The 24,787-nt window shown below is 38.1% G+C and overlaps 1 protein-coding gene across 3 annotated transcripts in view; it reads left to right on the top strand.

Moving 5' to 3' along the window:
* Window positions 1-24,787, top strand: part of SLC44A5 (solute carrier family 44 member 5) — a 424,123-nt gene that overhangs the window by 318,969 nt on the left and 80,367 nt on the right. For all 3 annotated transcript variants that reach the window (XM_039219401.1, XM_039219403.1, XM_039219402.1), the window contains exon 7: window positions 19,085-19,169. In XM_039219401.1, the coding sequence (XP_039075332.1) occupies window positions 19,085-19,169 (85 nt within the window). The remainder of the gene's footprint in view (window positions 1-19,084; window positions 19,170-24,787) is intronic.

The raw sequence follows: 24,787 nt of genomic DNA, 5'->3' as shown, positions 1-24,787 counted from the left end.
TTGGGTCCAGCTCTGAGTTCTCTATTCTATTCCTTTGGTCTATGTGTCTGTTTTTGTGCCAATACCATACTGTCTTGATGATGACAGCTTTGTAGTAGAGGCTAAAGCCTGGGATAGTGATGCCTCCCGTTTGGGTATTCTTCTTCAATATTACTTTGGCTATTCGGAGTCTTTTGTGGTTCCATACAAATTTTAGGATAGTTCTAGTTTTGAGAACTATGCTGGTGCAAATTTGATTGAGATTGCATTGAATGTGTAGATTGCTTTGGGTAGTAGTGACATTTTAACAATATTTATTCTTCCGATCCATGAGCATGGAATGTTTTTCTTTGTGTCTTCTTCTTTGTGTCTTCTTCAATTTCCTTCATAAGTTTTCTATAGTTTTCATTATACAGCTCTCCTATATCTTTGGTTAGGTTTATTCCTAGGTGTTTTATGGTTTTTTGTGCAATTGTGAATGGGATCAGTTTCTTGATTTCTCTTTCTGTTGCTTCATAATTGGTGTATAAAAAGGCAACCTATTTCTGTACGTTGATTTTGTGCCCTGCGACTTTGGTGAATTCTTGGACCAGTTCTAGTAGGCTTCTGGTGGAGTCTGCTGGGTTTTCTATGTAGAGTATCATGTCGTCTGTGAGAAGTGAAAGTTTGACATCTTCTTTACCAATTCTGATGCCTTTGATTTCTTTTTGTTGTCTGATTGTTGATGCTAGGACTTCCAGCACTATGTTAACTAACAGTGGTGAGAGTGGACATCCCTGCCGTGTTCCTGATCTCAGGGGGAAAGCTCTCAGTTTTTCCCCGTTGAGGATGATGTTAGTGGAGGGCTCCTCATAGATGGCTTTTAAATAAGTTCCTCCTATCTTGACTTTCTCAAGGGTCTTTATTTAGAAGGGATGCTGTATTTTGTTAAATGCTTTTTCTGCATCTATCGACAGGATCATATGGTTTTTATCTTTTCTTTTGTTGATGTGATGTATCACATTGATTTTTGCGAATATTGAACCAGACCTGCAACCAGGAATGAATCCCACTTGATCTTGGTGGATAATTCTTTTTATGTGCTCTTGCATTCGATTTGCAAGGATCCTGTTGAGGATTTTTGCATCCGTATTCATCAAGGATATTGGCCTAGTTCTCCTTTTTTTCTGGGTCTCTGTCTGGCTTGGGAATCAAAGTGATGCTGGCTTCATGAATTTATCCGGGAGTTCTCCTTCGATTTTTGTTTTTTGGAATAGCTTGAGAAGAATGGGTATTAATTCTGTTTTAACTGTATGGTAGAATTCCCCAGGGAAGCAATCTGGCCCAGGGCTCTTATTTGTTGGGAGATTTTTGATAACTGATTCAATTTCCTCACTTGTTATGGATCTGTTCAGGTTTTCTATCTCTTCCGGTGTGAATTTTGGTATTGTGTGTTTAGGAATATGTCCATTTCTTCTAAGTTGTCCAATTTGTTGGCATATAGTTTTTCATAGTATTCCCTGATAATTGCTTGTATTTCTGAGGGGTTGGTTGTAATAAGTCCATTTTCATTCATGATTTTGTCTACTTGGGTGCTCTCTCTTTTCTTTTTGAGAAGCCTGGCTAGAGGTTTCTCAATTTTGTTTACTTTTTCAAAAAACCAACTCTTGGTTTCATTGATCTGTTCAATTGTTTCTTTGGTCTCAATGTTGTTTATTTCTGCTCTGATTTTTACTATTTCTCTTTTTCTACTGGGTTCGGGGTGCTCTTGTTGCTCTCTCTCTAGTTGCTTTAGGTGCGATGTTAGATTTCGTACTTGCGTTTTTTCTAATTTCTTGAAATAGGCCTGGAGTGCAATGTACTTTCCTCTTAGGACTGCTTTCGCCGCATCCCATAGAGTTTGGATTGGTGTATTTTCATTTTCATTTGTTTCCATATATTTTTAAATTTGTTCTCTAATTGCCTGATTGGCCCATTCGTTCTTTACTAGGGTGTTCTTTAGCCTCCATGTTTTTAGAGGTTTTCCAGACTTCTTCCTGTGATTGATTTCTCATTTCATACCATTGTGATCTGAAAGTGTGCATGGTATGTTCTCAATTCTTTTATATTTATTGAGGGCTGTTTTATGTCCCAGTATGTGATCTATCTTGGAGAATGTGTCATGTGCACTTGAGAAGAATGTGAATTCCATAGACTTAAGATGTAGAGTTCTAAATATATCTGTCAAATCCATCTGGTCCATGTGTCATTTAAGTCCATTGTGTCTTTAGTGATTTTCTGTCTAGTTGATCTGTCCATTGCTGTAGGTGGAGTATTAAAGTCCCTTGCTATTAGCACGTTCTTATTGATAAGATTGTTTCTGTTTGTGATTGTTTTATGTATTTAGGTATTCTAATATTTGGTGCATAGACATTTGTAATCATTAGCTCTTCCTGATGCATAGATCCTGTAATATATAATGCCCTTCTTCATCCCTTCTTACTGTCTTTACTTTCAAGTCCAGTTTGTCTGATATAAGTATAGGTACTCCAGCTTTTTTTTTTTTTTTTTTTTTTTTACTTCCTGTACCATGATAGATATTTCTCCATCCCCTTACTTTCAATCTGAGGGTGTCGTCTTTTCTAAAATGAGTTTCTTGTAGACAGCAAATAGATCGATTTTTTGTTTTTTATCCATCCTGCTACCCTATGTCTTTTGATTGGGATAATTTAGCCCATTTACATTCAGTGTTATTATTGAAATAGATGGGTTTAGAGTCATTATGTCATTTGTAGGATTCATGTTTGTGGTGTGTCTCTGGCATCTTGTGTTCCTTGCAACACTTCCCTCAGAAAGTCCCCCTCAGGCTTTCTTGTAGGGCTGGTATAGTGGTAATGAATTCTTTAAGTTTTTGTTTATTGAAAAGACTTTTATCTCTCCTTCTATTGTGAATGACAGGCTTGCTGAATAGAGGATTCTTGGCTGCTTATTTTACTGTTCATTACACTGAAGATCTCCTGCCATTCCTTTCTGGCCTGCCAAGTTTCAGTAGATAGGTCTGTCACCACTCTGATAGGTTTCCCTTTGTATGTTAAGGCCCTTTTCTCCCTAGCTGCTTTCAAAATTCTCTTTGTCCTTATATTTTGCCAGTTTCACTATGATATGTCATGAGAAGATCGATTCAAGTTACGTCTTAGGGGAGTTCTCTGTGCTTCCTGAATTTCAACATCTACATTCCTCCCCAGGTTGGGGAAGTTCTCTGCTATAATTTGCTCAAGGACTCCTTCAGTGCCTTTCCCTCTCTCCCTTTTCTGGGATTCCTATGACACAGATATTGTTCCATTTGATTGTATTGCTGAGCTCTCGAACTCTTCTTTCATATTCCTGGATCAGTTTGTCTCTTTTTTTTCTCAGTTTCTTCTTTTTCTTTAATTGTGTCTTCTAAATCACTTACTCTCCTTTCCGCCTCTTCAATCCATGCATTGGATGCCTCCAGTTTATTATGTATCTCAGTTATTGCATTTTTTAACTCCTCATAACTATTTTTAAGCTCATGATGTTTGTAGCCATAGTTTCTTTGATGTTCTCCATGCTTTTTCAAGACCAGCGATTTATTTTATGATTATTGTTCTAAATTCTTGTTCAGTTATTTTGCTTATATTGGTTTTGAGGACTTCTTTAGCTGTCAATTCCTCCTGGAATTTCTTTGGAGGAGAGCTCTTTCATTTCGTCATTTTGGTTAGCTTTCTATCTCTTATTAGTTTTCAAAGCTTGTTATGCTCTCTGCACCTGTGAGCACTGCTGTACCCAAGAAGGCTCTTTGTCTGTTCAGGGCATGTCTGTTCAGAAAGTGTTCTTTGAGTCGTATCTCTTGGTCTCTATTGTTGAGAACTTGGTTATTTTATTTTCCTACTCATAGTGGTATTTGGGACTCTCCACCATGTGTACTTTGGCTTGCTTCTTGAGGTCGCCCTGGAGAAGAAAACAGACAGACAAACACACAGGGAACAGAGGCACACAAACGCACAGACAAATCCAACAAACATGCAAACCAGAAAGAAAAACGAAAAAGTAAAGAGAAAAGAGGGAGGAGGGAAGGCAAATGATAGAAAATAAAAATACATAAAAAAGAATAAAAGAAAAGGAAAAAAGAAGAGACCCAATAGACAAAGAGCAGTTTAAAGCATGTAACCAGATTTCCCAGCTATAAATAAATAGCTGGGTGTATGCAATGCTGTTTGAAAAGCATAAAGAAAGAGGGAAATGACAGGGTGGGGATGAGGCAAAATTGGAAATGAAATTATCAGACAGAAGGAATAAGAAGCTTTTTTCAAAGAGCAAAAGAGTGGAAAATGGTTGGAGAAGGAGAAAGAAATGACGATGGTGTTATCCAAAGAAACTATATAGTCAGATTACTCCAGAGAGAAAGAATTGAAAAGGTAGGCAGGTGTAGAATTTACATCTAGAGAATGGATTAAATGTGACTGTTTAAGCAAGCCAGTGACCAGAATTAATCTGGGCAATATGTGTAAAAAAAAAAAAAAAAAAAAAAAAAGGGAGGTGGGGGGGAAGAAGGCAGCTCTCTAGCACTGATGGGCATGGTTTGCTCCAATGCATTTGTCAGGAGTTCTGCCTTGGTAGTTGTGGAGAGAAGAATGGCAGCGCTCCAGTCCCTTCTTGAACCACGTGCTGCAACTTACTTTTTTGGGTGTGTAAACTCCCTGTGCCTGGGGCACAGCCAAGGTGGGCCATGCTCTATATCCCAGGCCAGGCCTCCTTTCCAGATCCCAGTCAGCTCGACCCACTGAAATTGCCGGAAACGCAAACTAACCCCTCAGGGCAGTTCCAAGCCTCCTGCCTTCCCCTTGGGGATTGAGCCAGAAGCCGCTGCTCCCATCTCTTCCAGGTCGGGATGGCAAGCCAGGAGCAGTTTCATCCAGGGGGCTCCTGGGACGACTGCGTCCCGCCCAGGGTCAGCTAGAGAGCAGGAAACCGGGTCCTTCTGTGTCTCGTCTCCGGAAACACGAACTCGGCGGGCAAATCTCCCAGTTTTAAGCCCTTCACCTCCCCTCTAGGGATCCAGCTGAGCCAGAAGCACAAAGGCGAGGCAGCTGCGCATCCCCTCCAGGTCGAGCTGGCGCAGGGAGCAGTTTCCCCCGGGATAGCCTGGGATGAGTGCGTCCCGCCTAGGGTCAGCTGGAGAGCAGGAAACCGGGTCCCTCTCTGTCCCAAGAGGAGGTTTGTCTATTCCCCAGCGACAGGGACGGTGTCTTGAGCAGTTTCGGCCACTCTCTTTCCCCTCTCAACTCCCCGCAGAGGGGGATCGCCCCCGTCCCTCTGTGTCTCTGGTCCCGGCTTCCTACTCCTGATTATGATCTTTCCTTTCCACTCAAAGAGTCCCCTTTAACATTTCTTGTAGGACTGGTTTAGTGGTAATTCCTTTCACCTTTGGGAAATTATTTATCCTGCTATTCTGAATGATAGCCTTGCTGGATAGAGTATTCTCAGATGCAGGTCGTTTTCTTTCAGCATTTCAGATCTATCCTACCATCCCTTTTTAGTCTGCAAAGTTTCTGTGAAAAATTGGCTCATTGTCTTATGAAGTTTACGTTATATGCAATTGTTTTCTTTTCTCTTGCTGTTTCTAAAATTCTCTCTTTATCATTACTTTTTGTCATTTTAATTACTATATGTCTTGGTGTGGACCTCCCTGGATTGATTTTTACTGGGGCTTTTCTGTGCCTCCTGGATCTAGATTTCTTTTTCCTTCACCAGATTTGGGAAGTTTTCAGCTGTTATTTCCTCAAATGGACTTTCTGCTCCCTTTTCTCTCTTTTCTTTCTGGAACCCATATAGTATGAATGTTTTTATGCTCAATGGTGTCCCTGAGTTCCCCAAGTCTATTTTCATTTTGTATTATTTTTTCTCTTTCCTATTTGGCCCAATTGCTTTCCATTACTCTGTCCTATAGGTCATTGTTCTGTTTCTTTGCTTCCTCTAGTCTACTATTTATTACATCTAGTGTCTTTTTAGTTTCAATTATTATTTCTTCTCTGATTGGTTCCTTTTTGTTTTCTATCTCTCTGTTGAGGGTCTCACTTAGGTCCTCCACTCTTTTCTCAACTCCATTGAGTAGTTTTGTGACCATTACTTTAAATTTTCTATCAGGCATATCTATTATCTTCATTACATTTAGCTCTCTCACTATGATTTTGTTCTGTTCTTTGGGACAGATTCCTCTGTGTCCTCATTTTGTGTAACACTCCATGTCTGTTTCTATGTGATAGGAAAGTCTTCCATGTCTTCTGCTCTTGAAAGTAGTGACCCTATGAAGATGTCCTGAAGTGTCTTGCAATGTGATGTCCCCTGTTCACCAGAACCTAGTGCTTCAGGGGTATCTCGTATGTGTGTTCCGTGTGCCTTGCTGTTGTGGCTGAGCTGTGTTTACCTTTAGTTCACTTGTCTACAATGGCCCTTTGTTTGTTATGGGCAGCATTTGGTTCCTATGGTAGTAGGGAGCCATTCTAGGGCTGTCTTGTGCTTGAGTTGAGTCAGACCAGGTGTTTTTTAGAGCTGAGGTAGCATCAAACAGGGCGCTTTCTTTGTGTTGTGCCCCGAGAAGCTTTTATTGGTGGATGCGGCTGTAGTTGGACCAGATGTCTGCCCCCAGCCTCCTACTGGGGCCCCAGTCAGTCTGATGCATATGGGTATCTTCCCCTCTCCTTGGGTTAGGAGTTCCTTTGCAGTTGTTCTGGCCCCTCTGGGCTGCCTGCACATTGCTTTGGGTGTTTTCTGCCAAAGGTAATATTGGAGAGCACAGGTTGACAGGTGAACATGGGTCAGGGTGTGTGGGTGCCAGCAGTGTCCTCTCTGGTCTGCTTCAGGAGTGTACCTGCAGCTGCCCAGGGGAATTTCTGCTGAGGCTGATGTTGATGGATGGGGCAGATCTGCATAAGCCCAAAGGGGCAGGCATACTTGTTAGCAAGCTAGGTGGAGAGTGTTCAGGCTGCATGAGTTCCTGCAGGTGCCTATGTGGAGGCACATAGGCTGGGAGTGGAGGATGGAAAAGTCACCTGCTGCTCTTTTGTTCTTAGAGAATCCTCCCAAAGATCCCTGCCTCTCCAGCCCAGGGTCTGATATTAGTGAATATATCTCCTATACTCCAGGCATTTTAAAAAGTGCTGCTTCTAGGGGTGCCTGGCTGGCTCAGTCGATAGAGCATTCAACTCTTGAACTTGGGTTGTGGGTTTGAATCCCACATTGGGTAGAGATTACTTAAAAACAAAAATCTTAAGCAAAACAAAACAAAACTTGCTTTTATGTTGTATCTCAGTGGGGCTATTTATTATGCTGTCTCTTTAAGGGTGAGGACTCTATTTTATCATCTGTTGAACCTCCTAGAGCAAAGCAGCTAATTTTCAAGTTCTAGATGTTAAGCCCCATGATAATAAGAAGTTGTGAAATTAGGCCTCTGTGGTTTTCAAAGCCAAATATTATGGAATAATATATGGAATATGAATACTCCAAGTGCAAGCCCCCTGCCTGGAGTGTGAGGTTCTGTTCCCCTCTCTTCCCTCCCAAGGGCAGTCACATGGGTCCATTTAGCTCCCCACTGTGTTTCTATTCTTCCTATACTTTCCATGTGGCCTCTTCACTACATTTAGCTATGGAGAGTCTGTTCTCTCAGTTTTTCGGTAGTTTTCTGGGTTTTTACACTGATGTGGATGTTATCTGGTTGTATCCATGGGAGGAAGTGAGCGTAGTGTATTCCCCACCCTTTTCCCCAGAAGTCAAGTAAGCTTTTACTAACGAAAAATCTGTTGTATCATCCAGAACTAGTATTAAATGTCCTTTTTCATTCTTTACAAATATATAAACATTTATAAATTAAACTATATACCTACACTTCATTTTTGGAATTCTTCATTTTAAGAAAGGAAAGACTTAGTTTTGACTGTTACTTGAACAGATTTTTTAGCATTGAGTGAGATTTTTTTTCTGTTTCATTTTGCTGAGTGCATGCATTCCAGATCTTTGCAAGTGGAATATGGTTAGCACGATAGAGACTGATTTGTGCTCAAGGACATGACCCTAAACTCACCATTGGGTGGAAGAGGCCACCTGTGAAATGATAAACAACATTTTTCTTATCCAGGCAACTGGATACAGGGCTGTTTCCAAAAATGTTTCTACAGCAGAAGTGTCATCAACACAGATTTTCAAATTCGGTATCATGTGTCCTATTATCTGCTTCATTGCATTTGTAAATTGCTTGTGTTAAAAAGCCATAAGCACAATTTGGCAGTCCTGTTTCTTACATATTAAAACAGTTAAAATGTACCTTTAAGGGATACAAAATAATGATTTGAAAGCCAACATTCCCAACCAGCAAGTGTTTAGGGAATGCCTTAGCTGCCCCAAACAGATTTGCAGTTAATTTTTAAGTGTCAGTGCAAGCAGTTGGTCTAATCACATTTTCTCCTTGACAGAGGGCTTTTTAATGGCTGCAACTTCTGACTCAACCCTAGAGCACAACAGGAACATGCTTTGCAAATGTTGAAAATGAGAGAGAATACTAGATAATAATGCTTGCTCCTGGTACTTCATTAACCTACATTTCCTTGATAAGAGTGAAAGATAATTTTCTTGAATAACGTTTTCACCCATTTTTTACCAACATTTGCTGTTCTGCTATGAATTACTCAAGTAGTGTTTTACAAATAATTTCTCCTCTTTCTCTTATATACATCAAACACCACCCCCCCCACACACATATACACGAATGTATCTGCTTAGCTAAAAGTGGTCTCTTAAAGTTATTTCTCTTTTAAAAATTTTTTTTAACATTTATTTATTATTGAGAAATAGAGACCAAGCATGAGCATGGGAGGGGCAGAGAGAGAGAGAGAGAGATACAGAATCTGAAACAGGCTCCAGGCTCTGAGCTGGCTGTCAGCACAGAGCCCTACGCTGGGCTCGAACCCAGAATGTGAGATCATGACCTGAGCCAAAGTCGGACACTCAACCGACTGAGCCACCCAGGTGCCTCTCTTAAAGTCATTTCAAAAACAGTGAGAAAATTAAGGGGATGATTGATCTAGATTTATATCAATTGCTGTATCACTTTGTCATTTGGTTTTATTTACCAAAATAACCCAGACAATTTAATTCTAGAGACTGTGCTCTTAGCCACCATACAATATTGACTTTTATTTAATGAAGAAAGGGATGAGGATTCTTTGTAAGGAATAGAGGTTACTAAGAGAGGGGGCAGAGCGGAACCCGATGGTATCCTCCTAATGCTTTTCTCTCCTTCTCTTCCCCTCTTAATTTCACACGCTGGGCCTAAAACAGCAAGTGTCAGAGGAGTCGGTGGGAGGTGGGTATTCTTTTGCAAGCAAAAACCATGAATAGTCTAATAGCTTCATCTTAACCGTGTGAGCCTGAGTATGCATTTACTTTGCTGCAGTGTCATTGTTTACATTCAGTGGTTGTTTGCAGAATTAGCCTCTATTAAGTACATACTAAAAAGAAGAGCATGTTCTGTATGCTAATCCACAAATAGACTTGTTTTTTTCCCCCCTTCAATTAGTGCTTGTTCTGTAGAGTAAATAAAATGTCAGACAGTATCTTATTCTTTGTTTTGTTTTGGGTAGGAAGACCTCAAACGATTTCCCATGAAATAAGGTATATTTGCTAGTTGATATTAATGAATGTTCCATGTAACATTTTCAGGAGTGATAAATTATGTCAGTTTTGAGGAATTATGAGAGCTCTTCCTTCATATAAAGCAAGGGTGTGTTGCCAATTATGGAACTAGAATTAAGCTAACATCAAGAAGAGTGACACTGAATGTATGAGGACCTTGACTTTTTCAAGGAAAATTTGAACACAGACAACAGAGCCTTTGCTGTGGCTTGTATGCTTGCTCTGACCACCATATTATGCTAAAAGCATCTCTGTAGTTCTTTATAGAAAATAACCTAAGATACTGCCTGTCTATCCACATGTGGAACCATGGGGCAGACTGTGTATGTGCCACACTGGTTTCCTTTTCCTTTCTAGTACCCACCATGCCCTACCCCTCACAGGGCCTTTATCCATGTGTCCATCTGATGGAAACCTCTTTGTGCCTCCATTCACTTTTCAGGTCTCAGCTCCTGTATTACCTCTTCATGGACCTCATCCCCAACCTCTCTCATTTGGTCATTTGCTTCTACGAATCCCTTTCTTTGTGTCATTTATTGCTTCTTTGCAGTACTTGTCAGTATTGAAGCTTTATATTTGTACAGTCTACTCATTAAGATCTCTTTCGCCCAATAGACTCTAGACTCCTCCAGCAAGGACCTTTATATAATCAGGGTCCAGCATAGTGCTGACACCTAGTAGGCACTCAAAAATATCTTTGGAGCAAATGAAGAAAAGATTTCTGTCTTCATTATTTCCAACTACTTCTTTACCTTAAAAAGGCAGAAAGACCCATCCTCTCATGTGAATCAAAACCTTAAACAGATTATGAATAGTGATAGGCAAACATTACCTAGGATAACTAGAAAAAGTATGTTAAGGTAAGCAGCTTAGAGTCAGTCTTGCTAATAAAGAATACAACAAAGATGCTGTGAAAAATTAGTTTCTTGGCTATTAGTTTTTTTCTTCATTTGTTTTTCACTTCCTTGGGTGGTGGTGGTGGTGGTGGTGGTGGTGGTGGTGGTGTGTGTGTGCACATGAGTGCGTGTGCATGTTTAATCTTTCTTTAAAATGTTTTCCCACTTTTCCCTTTTACTCTCCCCCCTCCCATTTCAGACTCTGAATTTTAGGATGTGTGCCTTTCTGCTCTTTTGCTGCCCCTTGTGGCAGTAACTTCTGACGAGAGAATCTGAAATCTTTTATCTCTGATTATTCTGTATACTTTTTTGTTTTGAATAAAGTCCTTAAATGTCTTGCTGAATATATCTAAAGTTTTAATCTTGGATAGACTTGGATGTTACTGTTCATAATATAGGCTGGTGAGTCACGTCAGGGTAACTATACTTCTCTCCCTAAGGCTTTAATTCTTGTCAGTTTTGCTTTTTCACTTAGTTTCTCTTTCTGAATTTGGGTAACCTTTTCCTCCTTTTCCACTTCAGACATAGAAGTGAAAGTGACTCCCAGCTGTTACTAACCTCTGAGTTCTGTGCAAAGTCTGGTTTCTCATAACTCTACCTATAACTATGTAAATATTTGCTGAACTCTCTACAATTATCCTGTGTGAGTATAACCTATACTTCCCGCTAGGATCCTGCTGCACTCTTAAAAAAAAAAAATAACAACCTAACCTTGACAGGTATTGCTTCCTAAGTATTGCTTTACATGAATTTTCCATAGGGTATTCAACTGTTCCATAAGGCTGGCTGGTTCAGGGTTGGTCATTTACTGCTGGCAAATTTGTCACATAATCACTGTTAGGATCCAAGTCAGCCTTTCTTCTTCTTTTTTTAAATTTTTAAAAATGTTTTATTTATTTCTGAGAGACAGAGACAGCGTGAGCAGGGGAGGGTCAGAGAGAGAGAGAGATACAGAATCTGAAACAGGCTCCAGGCTCTGAGCTGGCTGTCAGCACAGAGCCCTATGCTGGGCTCGAACCCAGAATGTGAGATCATGACCTGAGCCAAAGTCGGACACTTAACCGACTGAGCCACCCAGGCGCCCCGATATCTTCATATTCTAGGTCCATTTTGAAGTCAGGCCTTCTAGTTATTTCTCAAACTTCCTTTCCACTGATTGTCTAATGTTCTTAATTTACAGTTCATGATAATGTGACTAAGTTGTTGGCTTCTGTTCATAAATAGATAAATGATTCAGCTCATCTCCTCTTCCAGCCAAACTAGATAACCAGGAAAATTCCCTTGATCAATGCCAATAGATCCTCCATAGCCATCTATAAATCTGGTTTAATTCTTTCTTTCCCAGTCAACTATCATAGGGCCCTTTTCATGAGTCATGGGTATGTGTTAAGACCGTGCTTCAGGAGTCAGCACACTATTATTGTAAGCAATCTTCATATATAACTTTCTTGTGTCTTCATGATCTTCTCAAGCACTATATGAATATACCTCTTCTACTCAATAATGAAGTACTGCTGGGCACAGCTAATTTTAGGCTTGATGGATCAGATAACATCCAGTTTATAATGGGCTTCTTATGTCATTAAGTGATCATTCAGGGTCCAGGAGCAACTTTCCAAAAAATAGTTGTTTGCTGAAACAGCATGGGTTTTCTCCAAAATCCTGGGAAACTTCAGCTGTGATTCTCTAAAAGGCGTTGTCATGGGCCCCATACAGCATTCTGTTCTGACAGGTATTTTAAGTACCATTGAGTCCATTATGCATATAGCTTAACACAATAGTCTGGATTATCTAAAAAACATTTCATTCTCTGGGTTATACCTCCTATTTGGCTGGCGATTAGAGTTGTGCCTCTTAATAGCAGAGAATGCAAGGTGCAGTAACTTATCCTTCACCTTGAAAGGGTTATTTCTACTGAGCTCCTCAGGTCTCTATTAGAAGACTCTTGCATTTCAGTGAGATTTATTTCTCATCCATGAGCATACATGAGACTTTTTAAGGCATTGAGATTACATGCTTTCCAATATTCTTCAGATCTTTTCTTCAGGAATGCCATCAATGTAAGGAATCTGTGTGGTATCCTCTGGAGTAAGGATATTATCAAAACCCTGCAGACTAAACTGTGGCAAAGAGCTAGGAAATCATATGACCTTGAAGGAAAGCAGTGAAGATGTAATACTATCTCTCCCAGGTGAAAGCAAATTCCCTTGATGTTTTCTACTTATTGGTAAAGGGAGAGAGCATTTGTTAGATCAGCTGCTGCATTCAAGGTGCCAGTGGCCACTTTGATTTGTTCTAGTAGAAAGACTACAACTTTTGAAGAGCAGGTAAAATTAAGGTCATGACTTGATTAAGCTAGAGATAATCCATTACCATTTTTTCAGAAGCCATCCTCTCTCTGCACTGGCCAATCAGGTTGAAACATATTTTCCTTAGGGAGATTGTGTTAATTATAAAATAGTATTCTACTAAATATGAATGTGTTCATTTCTACATCCTCAGGGCCTCTGTATGCCTATCACCAGTAAGGCCCAATGAATGAATGACTAAATGGATAGAATTATGATGATTGACTATTCAGTATGAATGAATGAATGGGAGTTTCACCATATTCTAGATTGGCACTTTTAAAGCTTTTCATATTAACTTTAAGAATTAAAGTTATTTTTTTAATGTTTGTTTTTGAGAGAGACAGAGTGCAAGAGGTGGAAGGGCAGAGAGAGAAGGAGACACAGAATCTGAAGCAGGCTCCAGGCTCTGAGCTGTCACCACAGAGCTTGACATGGGGCTTGCTTGAACTCCTGGACTACAAGATCATGACCTGAGCCAAAGTCAGATGCTTATCTGACTGAGCCACCCAGGCACCCCAAGAATTAAAGTTAATAGATATTAGATACTATATAATTGGTTAGGCCCTAGGGAATATCTAAATCAAATTAAGGACTCCATGTATTAAATCATGTAGTGAAGAAACAAAAATTACTAAAATCCTAGCAATTGCAGCTGTGAGTTAAAAAACAACAAAACAAATAGAAGAGGATTTAATTATTGTAAATATGTATATTGGAGAAGAGAAAAATAATTTAACTGAATCCTTCAAGTATATAAAATATTTCTAGTAGTGCCTGGGTAGCTCAGTCTGTTAAGTATCTGACTTCCACTCAGGTCATGATCTCGTAGTTTGTGAGTTCTAGCCCCATGTCAGGCTCTGTGCTGACAGCTCGGAGCCTGGAACCTGCTTCGGATTCTGTTTCTTTCTCTCTCTCTCTCTGCCCCTCCCCTGCTCACACTCTGTCTCTCTCAAAAATAAATAAACATCAAAAAATTGTTTAAATATTTCTAAAAGCTATGTGGTAATTAGTTATCTATTGCTACATACCAAATTACTCTGAAAATTGACAACATAAAGCAAAGAATGTTTCTTATGTCAATTTCTGTGGTCAGAAGTTGGGAACAGCTTAGCCAGGTGGGCTCTGGCTCTGAGTTCATGGCTTCATGAGGTTGCAGGCAAGTTTTAAGCCAAGGCATCAGTCAGCTGAAGATTTGACTAAGGTGGGGGAGAATCTGCCTTCAAGACAGCTCATCGACCTGAATGTTGGCAGTTCTTAGTGACTGCTGACAATCATGTGGGCTTTTCTATAGGACTTTCCGAGTATCTCAAACCCTAAAGGTAGTGATCTAAAGGAGGGAAAAGGGTAAGCTGCAGTGCCTTTTATGACCTACTCTTGGAAGTCACATGTAATTTCTGCCACATTATATTCATTAGAAGCAAGTCTGGTCCAGACTTGAAGGAAAAAATGTCAAATAATTTATGGATGTATTTGAAAACCACCATAGTTATCAGCTGAATAAAAATAAATGGGAGTAAATTATAAGACATTAATCCATTATAATATATCCGCCCCCCCCTACAAAGTCTGGAAGTAAAAAGATATATATATATAATATATAATGTATACACACACATATATGTAGATATTTAAGTGTGAATGAACATGTAAATCAATGGATCTCAATTGAAGCAGTACCACTGCCTAAGGGCCTTTCTTTTGATTGTCACAATTTTTAAGGGTGAATACTGCTGGCATTTAGTGGATGGGATCTTGTAATACCTGGGATAGTTCTACACAACCAGGAAATGTCCCATTTCTTGCCTGACTTTCCCATGTCCAACTCCTTTAGATGACCACTCCTTTTTAAGTAACATGTTATTTTTTCGTGGTATCAATAAGTATCAAAGGAATTTGAAGAAACAGTATACTTCTTTTGTTAGAATAGACTATAATTTGTTCATTTCGGTGAATCCTATCACTGATAGCACACTTGTATTATTTAAGTCTCCTACACAATGCACCTGTATCTTATAGTTATAGCTGTTACATTCAGTGAGTCTATCTATAGATTCATGCATCTCACTTAATTCACTGTCTTTTGATTTAGTCTCTTGTTAGCATTTGCATATTGATATGCACACTATTTAATTATAAACTATTTTCCTTTTATTTCTCATTTACATTACATTAGGACATGTTATTGATATTTTATTTTTATTTAAGTATTTATTTTTGAGAGAGACCATGAGCAGGGGAGGGGCAGAGAGAGAGGGAGACAAAGGATCCAAAGTGAGCTCTGCACTGACAGCAGTGAGCCTGATGTAGGGCTCGAACTCACAGATCATAAGACCATGACCTGAGTTCAAGTTGGGCACTCAGCCAACTGACCCACCCAGGTGCCCCATGTTATTGACATTTTAAAAGAAACTACATATATGGGTAAGTATTATTATCTGTATTATTTTAAGATTATAAAAGGAATGTGGCAAAATAGTTATTATAAAATGTATGCACTGGGTATGATGGGGTTAGAAAAGGGCTGACATATATATATATGTGATGTTATGGCATTATTAATCACCTTATATGAAAAACCCTTGACAATTGTGGGGAAATTGTCTAGAACAGATCTGTCCAGAAGAAACAAAGTGTGAGTCATATGTAATGTTAAATTTTCCAGTAGCCATATTTAAGAGAATAAAAAGAGACAAGTGAAATTAATTTTAATAATATTTAACTATGTTATTTCATATATGATCAAAATAAAATTATTTAAATTTTTTGCACTTTTTTCTGTGTACTGTCTTTAAAATCTGGTGGATTTTATACTTATTACATGTCTCAGTTCAGATAAGCCACACTTAGGTGCTCAGTGGACATGAGTGGCTAATGGCTACCGTATTAAACAACACATTCCTAGAAATGACATGAATAGAGAAATTCCAAGAAAAGGAATAAAATGTGAGAAGTCCCCCCCTTAGCTTAGTAATAGAGAAATGCTGCAGCTGCACATCTCCTTGTTCTCTTCCCCCACCCCCCGAGTCAAATTCCTCCATTGGAGGAGTGGCAAGACAGGAACTTGAGGGAGAAGATAAAGAAAACTAGGGGCGCCTGGATGGCTCAGATGATAAGCCCCTGACTTTTGATTTTTGGCTCCGGTCATGATCTCTGTGTTTGTGAGACTGAGCCCTGCATCAGACTCTGTGCTGACAGTGAGGAGCCTGCTTTAAATTCTCTTTACCTCCCTTTCTGCCCTTCCCCTGCACATGTGCATGCGCTCTCTCGCGCGCACGCTCTCTCTCTCTCTCTCAATTTAAAAAAATTAGAAAACTAGATACCCTTGACTGCAGTGACCTGGTTGAACTGGCCCTTGAAGCTTCTAACTCACAGATTTGATGTTGCAGCTCTAACACAGATGATCTGCAACACAATTTCTGTGCCAGAGTTTGCGTGGAGAGGTGTAGCAGCAACTTAGTAAACACAGCCACCTGCTGCAATTCAAAACTACAGAAACGAGAAAGAACTCTTCCCTTGATAATTAATTAGATCTTCATCTCTTTCTCCTTTGTTCCCAGGCATCTATTCCCTCCCAACCAGATACTTTCCCTCTTCTGCCAAGTACAAAGCTTTTCCTTTACCAATGATAAAGTCTCCAAAATTACCTGTCATCTCCTTTCCTACCATATGTGTCCAACATACTGCTGATCCTCATGTAGCTGATATCCATGTTGTTTCCCCACTGTTAACAGACTCATTCCTAATTTATCCTTTAGTGGGTAGCATTATAGCTTTTATAGCTCAGCGGTTAAAGCTTGAAACTTAGACAGCAACATGCCTAAGTTCAAACCCTGTTTATGCCACTGAAAAACCGTGTGACCTTGAGAAGTAAATAAAACTCTGAGCTACAGTTATCTATAAAATTAAGGTGAAAATAATATCAACCTCATAGAATGATTGTGAGACTCAAATGAGACAATGGATGTAGTACATTTAACATAGTACCTGATACATTGTGAGCAATTAATACATAGGAGCTCTTATTCTACTGTTTCCTCAATCTGTAATTTCTTCCCTGCTCCTGGCCACCTGTCCAAGTCCTAGTCATTTTTCAGTCTTTGCCAGGTCCCATCTCTTCTCTATGGCTCCTGCAATTTTTATTGTCTCCTTTTCATATGTTTCCTGAAAAGTCTGATGTAAACTGACTTCTCATACAGGATACACAATGGTCATTTAGCAAGTTCTTTGGTTAATTTATTTATGAAAAAGGGAAAGGAAATTATAGCAGATTCTGCTGATGTCCTACTCCACATTCCCTCAGCTCTTCTGAATTTGCTTGCAGCTATGGTGGACTGTCATCACGCCCACCAACAAGCGTGTTCTGTGTGGTTCCTCAGAAGGTACCCAGCAGAATGGAGTCACCGTGGCCCCCAACGGTATCCACTTGTTAATATACCTTTTGTTGGCTTTGCTTCCTTCCTTTACTCCCACATAAGCTTCCTAGAATTATCTCCCAAATTAACCTAACTGTAGCAAAGTCCTTGTCTCAGGGTTTGGGTTTTGGGAAACCTAAATAAGACAGGAACTAACATTACCAAGTTCATATTGCATGCCAAGCACCATGTTGGACATTCTACTCTATTATCTTCTTTGATATTCTCAACATTCTTATGGGGTTTGACATTATCATACCCATTTTATAGTTACAAATTAGAAACAAGTGACTTATTCAGGGTCATAAATATATTAAGTAGCCAACCTAGCTAATCTAAATATTCCTTCCGGTGCTATTTCTGAGTTAATATTTATAGGGAAAAGGAATAGAATATTTCAGGGTAAAATTTAAAAATATATATTATAGAAAATAGGTAAAATTGGACCTCTAGTTTTAGCCAAAATGTAAAAATATTAAGATATAAAAACAATATAATAAAATAGTATCCAAAGACATTCTCCATTGAATGATTAGATGACATTTAAATGCTTTATTTATAGTCTACTTTCTTTATTCTGGGAAATAATGACCAGAAGATAAGGCAGCAGATGACTGCCTGAATGAAGTCAGATTTTATAAGACTATTAGAAAACGAAACCTATTTGGCCTTCATGACATTGAAGAAAGAATGAGACACAGGAGACTTTTCTGGGTACTTAGATACTATAAGGAAAGACTTGGATGAGAAAAATTATTGTGAAAAATGTCTCTTCCATATTACATAATTCTCATTCTGAATTGATTTGTTTTTTAAATCTTCTCAAGTCACATAGGCCATGTACATAAGGGTGACTGAATTATTACATCAACTGTCAGATCCAAAAAGTGTAGGTGAGGAGATAGCTGGGCACATGTGAAAGGAAGCAAGGGACAAACAGACGTGTTTTCTGTATGCAGAGGCAAGCATTGTTAGATGACCAAAACATTTTCTAGATTTTTTTAGGGACTATATTAAACTGAAAAAGTTTAGAAACATTCAGTTAACTAACAGTCATTCTGTAGTCTAGCTGTCAGTCGTGTTTCTAATTCTTATAAAATAAGCATGATGAGTCTGCATGAGGTAGAGCCCAGCATCTTCCAGGAAAATAGAATCAAGTTTTTGTTTTTGTGAATTTTGAGAACACTTGATATTTATAGTAAGCTTTGAGATTATGATATTATCAGACAAAATGTACAGCAAATCTTTATTATATATTGCATTAAAGTTGCTAATGTTTGCCTTTTGAATGTCACATGAAGTCAGAAAGAGCCAGTCAATGTGAATTGGGCATTACAGTTTCATTACTTTGAATTTTTAATGGTTTTCACTTATGTATAACTGAAAAGAATGACATCATAATATTTACTGTAAATTTATTAGCTCTGCTATGAAGTCATCCAGTTTGAAGCTTTAGAAAAAGTGACTTCCAGCCAACCAAGCATTTGTAGTGTGCCCTCTAATTCACATTCTAATAAATGTCATTTTCTAAATGCATTACCTCAGGTTTTGGCTACAACCCAGATGAATCCTGAGAGATTAAGAGAAATGTGTTTTCTGACTGATTCATCCATATTTTATTTTACTTTTCATTAAGAAATTACTCTTTGAAGAAAATCAATAATCTCCTGTGACTGAGGGGAGAGGTTAGTGTGTTGCAGTGATGCATTCTAATTTTCGAATCAGACTGCCTTTAGTCAGCTATTGCTGATAGAGTTTTTGTCCTTTCTTGTTCCTGCAGCCTGGGTACATGGTGACCCCAGGAGAGTGGCCTATCCTACAGACAGCAAGGGCCACTTTTGTGGCCAGAAGGGCACCCCAAATGAGTGAGTATGGTCGCCTTTCCTTTGTCTGGTTTTATTGTCTAAGCTGGAACCTAGAAATTGTAACCAAACCAATATGAGTTTGCTCCTTGGTGAGTTACAGATAGAAACTACACCAGGTGAGTTGTCACACAAAGGAAACTTGATTTGTACCAAATAAGATCACAGGAATGACTTCCCAAAATTGTGACTCCCTGAGCAAGGGTGAAAGTGTTCCTTTTATTTAGGATTATGATGAATATTTAATAGGGAAGCCTTGTCATCGTACATAGAAGTGGGCATAAGGTCACGCATGCACCTGAAAGAAATATACCTATACATATACTGTATGTTATGTAAATGAGGCTTGTGCTCCATCTTGGGCAGAGATTTTAGTACTATAATGAGATAAAGGTAATTGTTGGTCATTCCAGAAGTCACCCCATGGTCCATTTGTGTAGGACTGAGTTGTGTGATTAGCTCAAACTGGTCTGGGTGGTCTGGGACACCAGAACTTTTTCTCAGAAAGTCATTATTGCTTGAGGGGTAGTTTCCTTTGCCATCATGGGATGCTATGCCCATAAGGTTCTTTGCCTGAGGTAAGACTGAGGTAGAACTTAAGGAAAATGTGGGCATGTGAGCAGTAAAGGCCAGGTTTGGGGGTCTAGTTAGTGCCCAAATCACTTTTACATTAATCCTTTAAAATGCCTTAGGAATGGGCTTTTGGAAGGCTGAGTTCTAAGTAGCTTAACGGTGCTGTTAGAATGTTTTTGCACAGTGCCTACTGACAAATCACTTAACTTCCCAAAGGGGTGGGCCCAGGAGGTCTTTAGCGAGTGGTAGGATTTTCAAGGCTACTTGGCTGCTATAGACAATGACAGTGACTAGCTGAAACAAACAAGGGAGAATATTTTATCAAATTTCTTTCTAATATTAATCATAACAAAAGATTCCAATTTCTGAAGGCAAATTTTCTATTTCTTTACCTTAAAACAAAACAAAACGTAAATCTCACTTTTTAAAACAAAAAAATTCTCTTTCTCACTGGTCCATTTCTTGTAATAGCTGGACTTTTACTAGATCTCCTAATTCTTCATTACCAATTCAGTTTCTATGAAAGTTGGTATTGAATGGTAAAACACAAAAGCAGCAGCCCTTGCTACCACCAAAAACAACAGAAAGCAAGGCTTAGAACATTGTGTGTATGTGTGTGTATGCAAACATTTGTTGTATTACCTGTGTTGCCCACCCATCACTTGGGAGCTTATTAATCCAAGAGATATACAAATCAAATAATAGATTTGGGAAAGGGTTAATACAATTTACAGAGTAGAATCATTAAGAAAGTAAAAAATAACTAGACATGGGCACTGGGGAAGAGGGGGGTAGGGTCAAATCCTTAATTATGTCAGATTGAATTTATGGCAGACAAATTAACCCATACAAAAGGTCTTCATTGCCTATCAGAGAGTGGACTAAATCCTCAAGTAGGGTGGTAATTCTTATTTTAACCTCAGTAACTCAAAAAATCCTAGATATTGCCAACAAAACTTTCATACTATGAAGGACAAAGAAATCACCAGGTAGTTTAAAAAAAAAACAACAAAAAACCCACCACCCTACACATGTCTCTAGCTCTTAAAATAGGCTATTTTTAAAGAGTCCTCTGTAACAATAAGTGTTCTACACCTAAGCCAATGACCTACTTACTTCCAACAAAAGTGGGATATCACAAATTTCTGCACATGAAAATTATTCAAAGACCATCCTAACAAAACAAAGACATGTCCATTAATGTCTAATTTATAATGACAATATATTGGAAACCATACAGAGATCCAACAATATGCAGATGATAGTAAATTAGAACTTCTCTCCTATAATGGAGATATTAAAAATTATATTTTCTAGGAGGTGATTCTATTGATTTTTCCTTTATAGTTTCTGGATTTTGTGTCATGATTATAATTGCTTTCCTCCTGGAATATAACATTCACCTATATTTCTCTAGTATTTTTATGGTTTCCTTTTTTATATTTAAATTTCTAATCTACATGGAATTTCTTTTTTGTATAGGGACTGAAGTAGTAACCAAATGTTTTTCCAACTGCATATGCAGTTACCTCAGAATAGTTGGTTGAATAATATGCTCTTTTCTCCTCTGACTTCTGATACCATATTTATCATATAATAATTATATAATTTATATTCTGAATCTTTGCTATTCCAATGTATATTTTTAAGCTTCTCAATTGTTTAAATTCTTATAATAAGTGTATATTAATTTGAAAACTTAACAAGAGAGTTAAATGATGGTTAGGATTTTTAATATTAAGTGAAAACATTTATGAAAATATCAGATTTTAATCACCTGAACACTGTAGAAGTATCCTAGAAATAGGCAGAAAGAAAGAAATATAAGTATAAATTTGGAATATGAGAAAGATGAGATTTCAAATCAGCAAAAGGATGAATTATTAAATGGTACTGAATTAATTGAAGTGCTATTCATGAATATAAAATAGATATTTATCTCCTACCTTACACCAAAATGAACCCTGAAAATTTTAAGATTCTGTATATAAAATATACTGTAAGAAAATTCAGGGGTGTATTTATAGAAGTATGGGGTAAAGAAGCCTTTATTTGAAAATCTATTACTATATTACCACTTAACTCACTGTATACAAAGTTAAAAGATAAATGGCAATCCAGAAAAAAAAGCACTGTTCAGTCAAAGAAATACAAATTAATACTTTTTTTTTTTTTTTTTTTGCTTATTAGGTTGTCAAATTAAAAACATTAAAATTTGACAGTGTTGATGAGAGTGCTTTGTTTATCCATGCCTAACCAAAAGGATGTTAGGGGAATCACTGGGTGTTTTCTAAAATGTCAAAACATGAAAAAGAAAGACCTCAAAGGAAATGGAGTTCTTTGTTGATGTAACTCTGCCTGTTGAGTTTCAGGGGAAGTTATTCTTGATACTTAAGTACAGTCCTTTTCTTTGGGATTTCCACTCAATTGATTTTGATGCCACCTTCTGGCTACTACAAAAACTTCAGCCTATAAAAGGTAAAACAATTTTGAACATTGTCTGATGCAGCACAGTTACCAAATTAAAGTGCCCATCCCTTAGTATAAGCTTCTGTGAAAGAAGCAGTAATATTAAGGGGACAAAATTCTTCCATTTAAATTTTGTATCAATTGGTATCTAAGTCAAGCAATAAAACTTGTCTTCAATTTGCTGTAGAACCTCTCATAAAATGGCAAAGAGGTCTCACAATTTTGTTTGAATACACTACAAGTCTAGGTGCACTTACCTGATTTAATTTTTAAAATCTATATCAACATAATAAATGCATGTGAAAGTAAACCAAACGCTAATGAAGAGCTTATAAAAGCAATAAAAGCGATGGTCTGTCCACACTCCTTACCCACAGTTTCATTCCACAGAGACCCTCTTTTCTCTCTCTGGTTCTTAGTTAAGTTGAGGCTGCTATAACAGAATGCCATATACTGAGGGGCTTATAAACAACAGAAATTCATTTCTCACAGTTCTAGGGACTGGAAGTCCAAGATCTGGGTGCCAGTATGGTTAGGTTCTTGGTGAGGACCCATTCCCCACTGTGCAGACAGCAGTCCTCACTCTGCATCCTCAAACGCAGGACGGGGCCCTCTGGGGTCTCTCATAAGAGTCCTTATCCGGATCACAAGGACTCCAATTATGTCCCTAAAGTTCCACTTCCTAGTACTATCACGTTGGGGGCTAGGATTTCAACAAATGAATTTGCAGGGGAACACATTTAGTATATCACACTGGTCTTAGTTCTTCTGGTGTGTGTGTGTGTGTGTGTGTGTGTGTGTGTGTGTGTGTGTTGCATAACTTTAAATAACATGCTTATTCTTTTGTACTTTATTAATGTTAGAAAGTAGCCATTGACAATCTGCTATGAAAAATATTAATTCATTATCTCTTTTCCTAATCCCCTATTCCCCCCTTGTTTGCAGTTAGAATTATTACTTTTAGGTTTTCACATAGTTACTTTTGTGACTTTAAATAGTATACTAATGCTTCTATTTCTTGTTCCATTAACTTTTGTCAGTGTTCTGGCTTCTCTTTATATAAAAGAAGGATATTATCCTGCTACCCTTCTCTCCTTCTTTTCCATTTCACCTTCCACTTTTTACATTTACCCTTTATATAATCAAATTTGTCATAAAGTTAAGTTCTGCAACTTTAACAGACCTTTCATGTTCTTCTAGAAGTTGGAAACAAGACACTTTTACTTTGTTTTAACTGTATAAATGTTACTCAAAACCAAGCCATTACAGTTTCATGTCTACTTAGAGTCACTGGTATCAAAGTCAAATCCTATGCTCTTTTAGTGGCTTGATACATCCCACATTTTTGTGTGCTTTAACATAGGATATTGACATTCTTTATAATACTTTGCCAGCAAGTTCTTTTCCTTTTAAAAATAAATTTTAATGGACCTGTAGTTGACTTCTAATGTTACATTAGTTTCAGGTGCTCAACATAGTGATTGGACAACTATACATTTCTACATGCTCACCATGTTAAGGGTAGTTACCATCTGTCATCACAGAAAGTTATTACAATATTATTGACTTTATTCACTAAGCTGTACTTCTCATCCCTGTGACCTATTTATTTTATAATTAGAAACGTGTACCTCTTAATCCCTATTCACCTATTTTGTCTGTCCCCTCATCCCCACCCCACTGGCAACCACTAAGTCTATTTTCTACATTTATGAGTCTGTTTCTCTTTTGTTGTCATTGTTTGTCCACTTGTTTTGTGGTGATATATCCACAATGGAGTATTAGCCATTAGAAAAGAATGAAACCTTGCTGTTTGTGACAACATGGATGGACCTAGAAAGTATTGTGGTTTTGTATTTGAATAGCCTTATCAGGACTGCAAGGTTTTCTACCATCACAATCGCACCATTTTTCAGAGGCTCCTGTTTCTTTTAAGACCCACCTTACAGAGGTAGGTCTCACTTTCTTTTGTCTCACTCAGGATCTGGCAAATTGTAGGTCTACTAAATAGCTTTAATTCTGGGACTTGTATACCTCCTAACATTGGATCCTGATTTTAGAGTTGCCAGATTTAGCAAACAAAAACATAGAATGCCTACTTAAATTTTAATTTTAGATGAACAACAAACATCTTTTTACATGTGTGTGTCTCATATACTGTTTCCTATATGCCAATTTCCTTCTTTCCTTTTGGACACCCTTGTTTTGAGAGAAATTCTTGATGATCTTATGAAGAAAAGGAAACACAGGAGATATGTTTGCTGAGTCTCTGGAAATAATTTTCTTTTCTCTCTATAGTTAATTGATGGTCTACTGACATATTTGTACCTTTAAAGTCAATTTGGTCAGAAATTTGAAGACGTTTCAGTGCTTTGGGCATGCAGTGTGTCCAATGTCAGTTTGATTCACATACCTCGTGGTGACTGTTTTCCTTGGAAAATTTTTAAAATCATCTCTTTATTCTTAGCGTTTTGAAATCTCACAATGTGATGTAGGTATTTTTCTCTTTTTAAATTCTTTTTGTTCAGTCTTGGTTTTTTTTAATTCTGAAGAACTAGGGCTCATCAGCCCTGGCAAAT

The sequence above is a fragment of the Hyaena hyaena genome, unplaced genomic scaffold, assembly GCF_003009895.1.
Source record: "Hyaena hyaena isolate Hyena2069 unplaced genomic scaffold, ASM300989v1 scaffold_826, whole genome shotgun sequence".
Taxonomy (NCBI): Eukaryota; Metazoa; Chordata; class Mammalia; order Carnivora; family Hyaenidae; genus Hyaena; species Hyaena hyaena.
The sequence above is the reverse complement of the archived record's forward strand: the minus strand, read 5'-3'. Positions and strand labels throughout refer to the sequence as shown.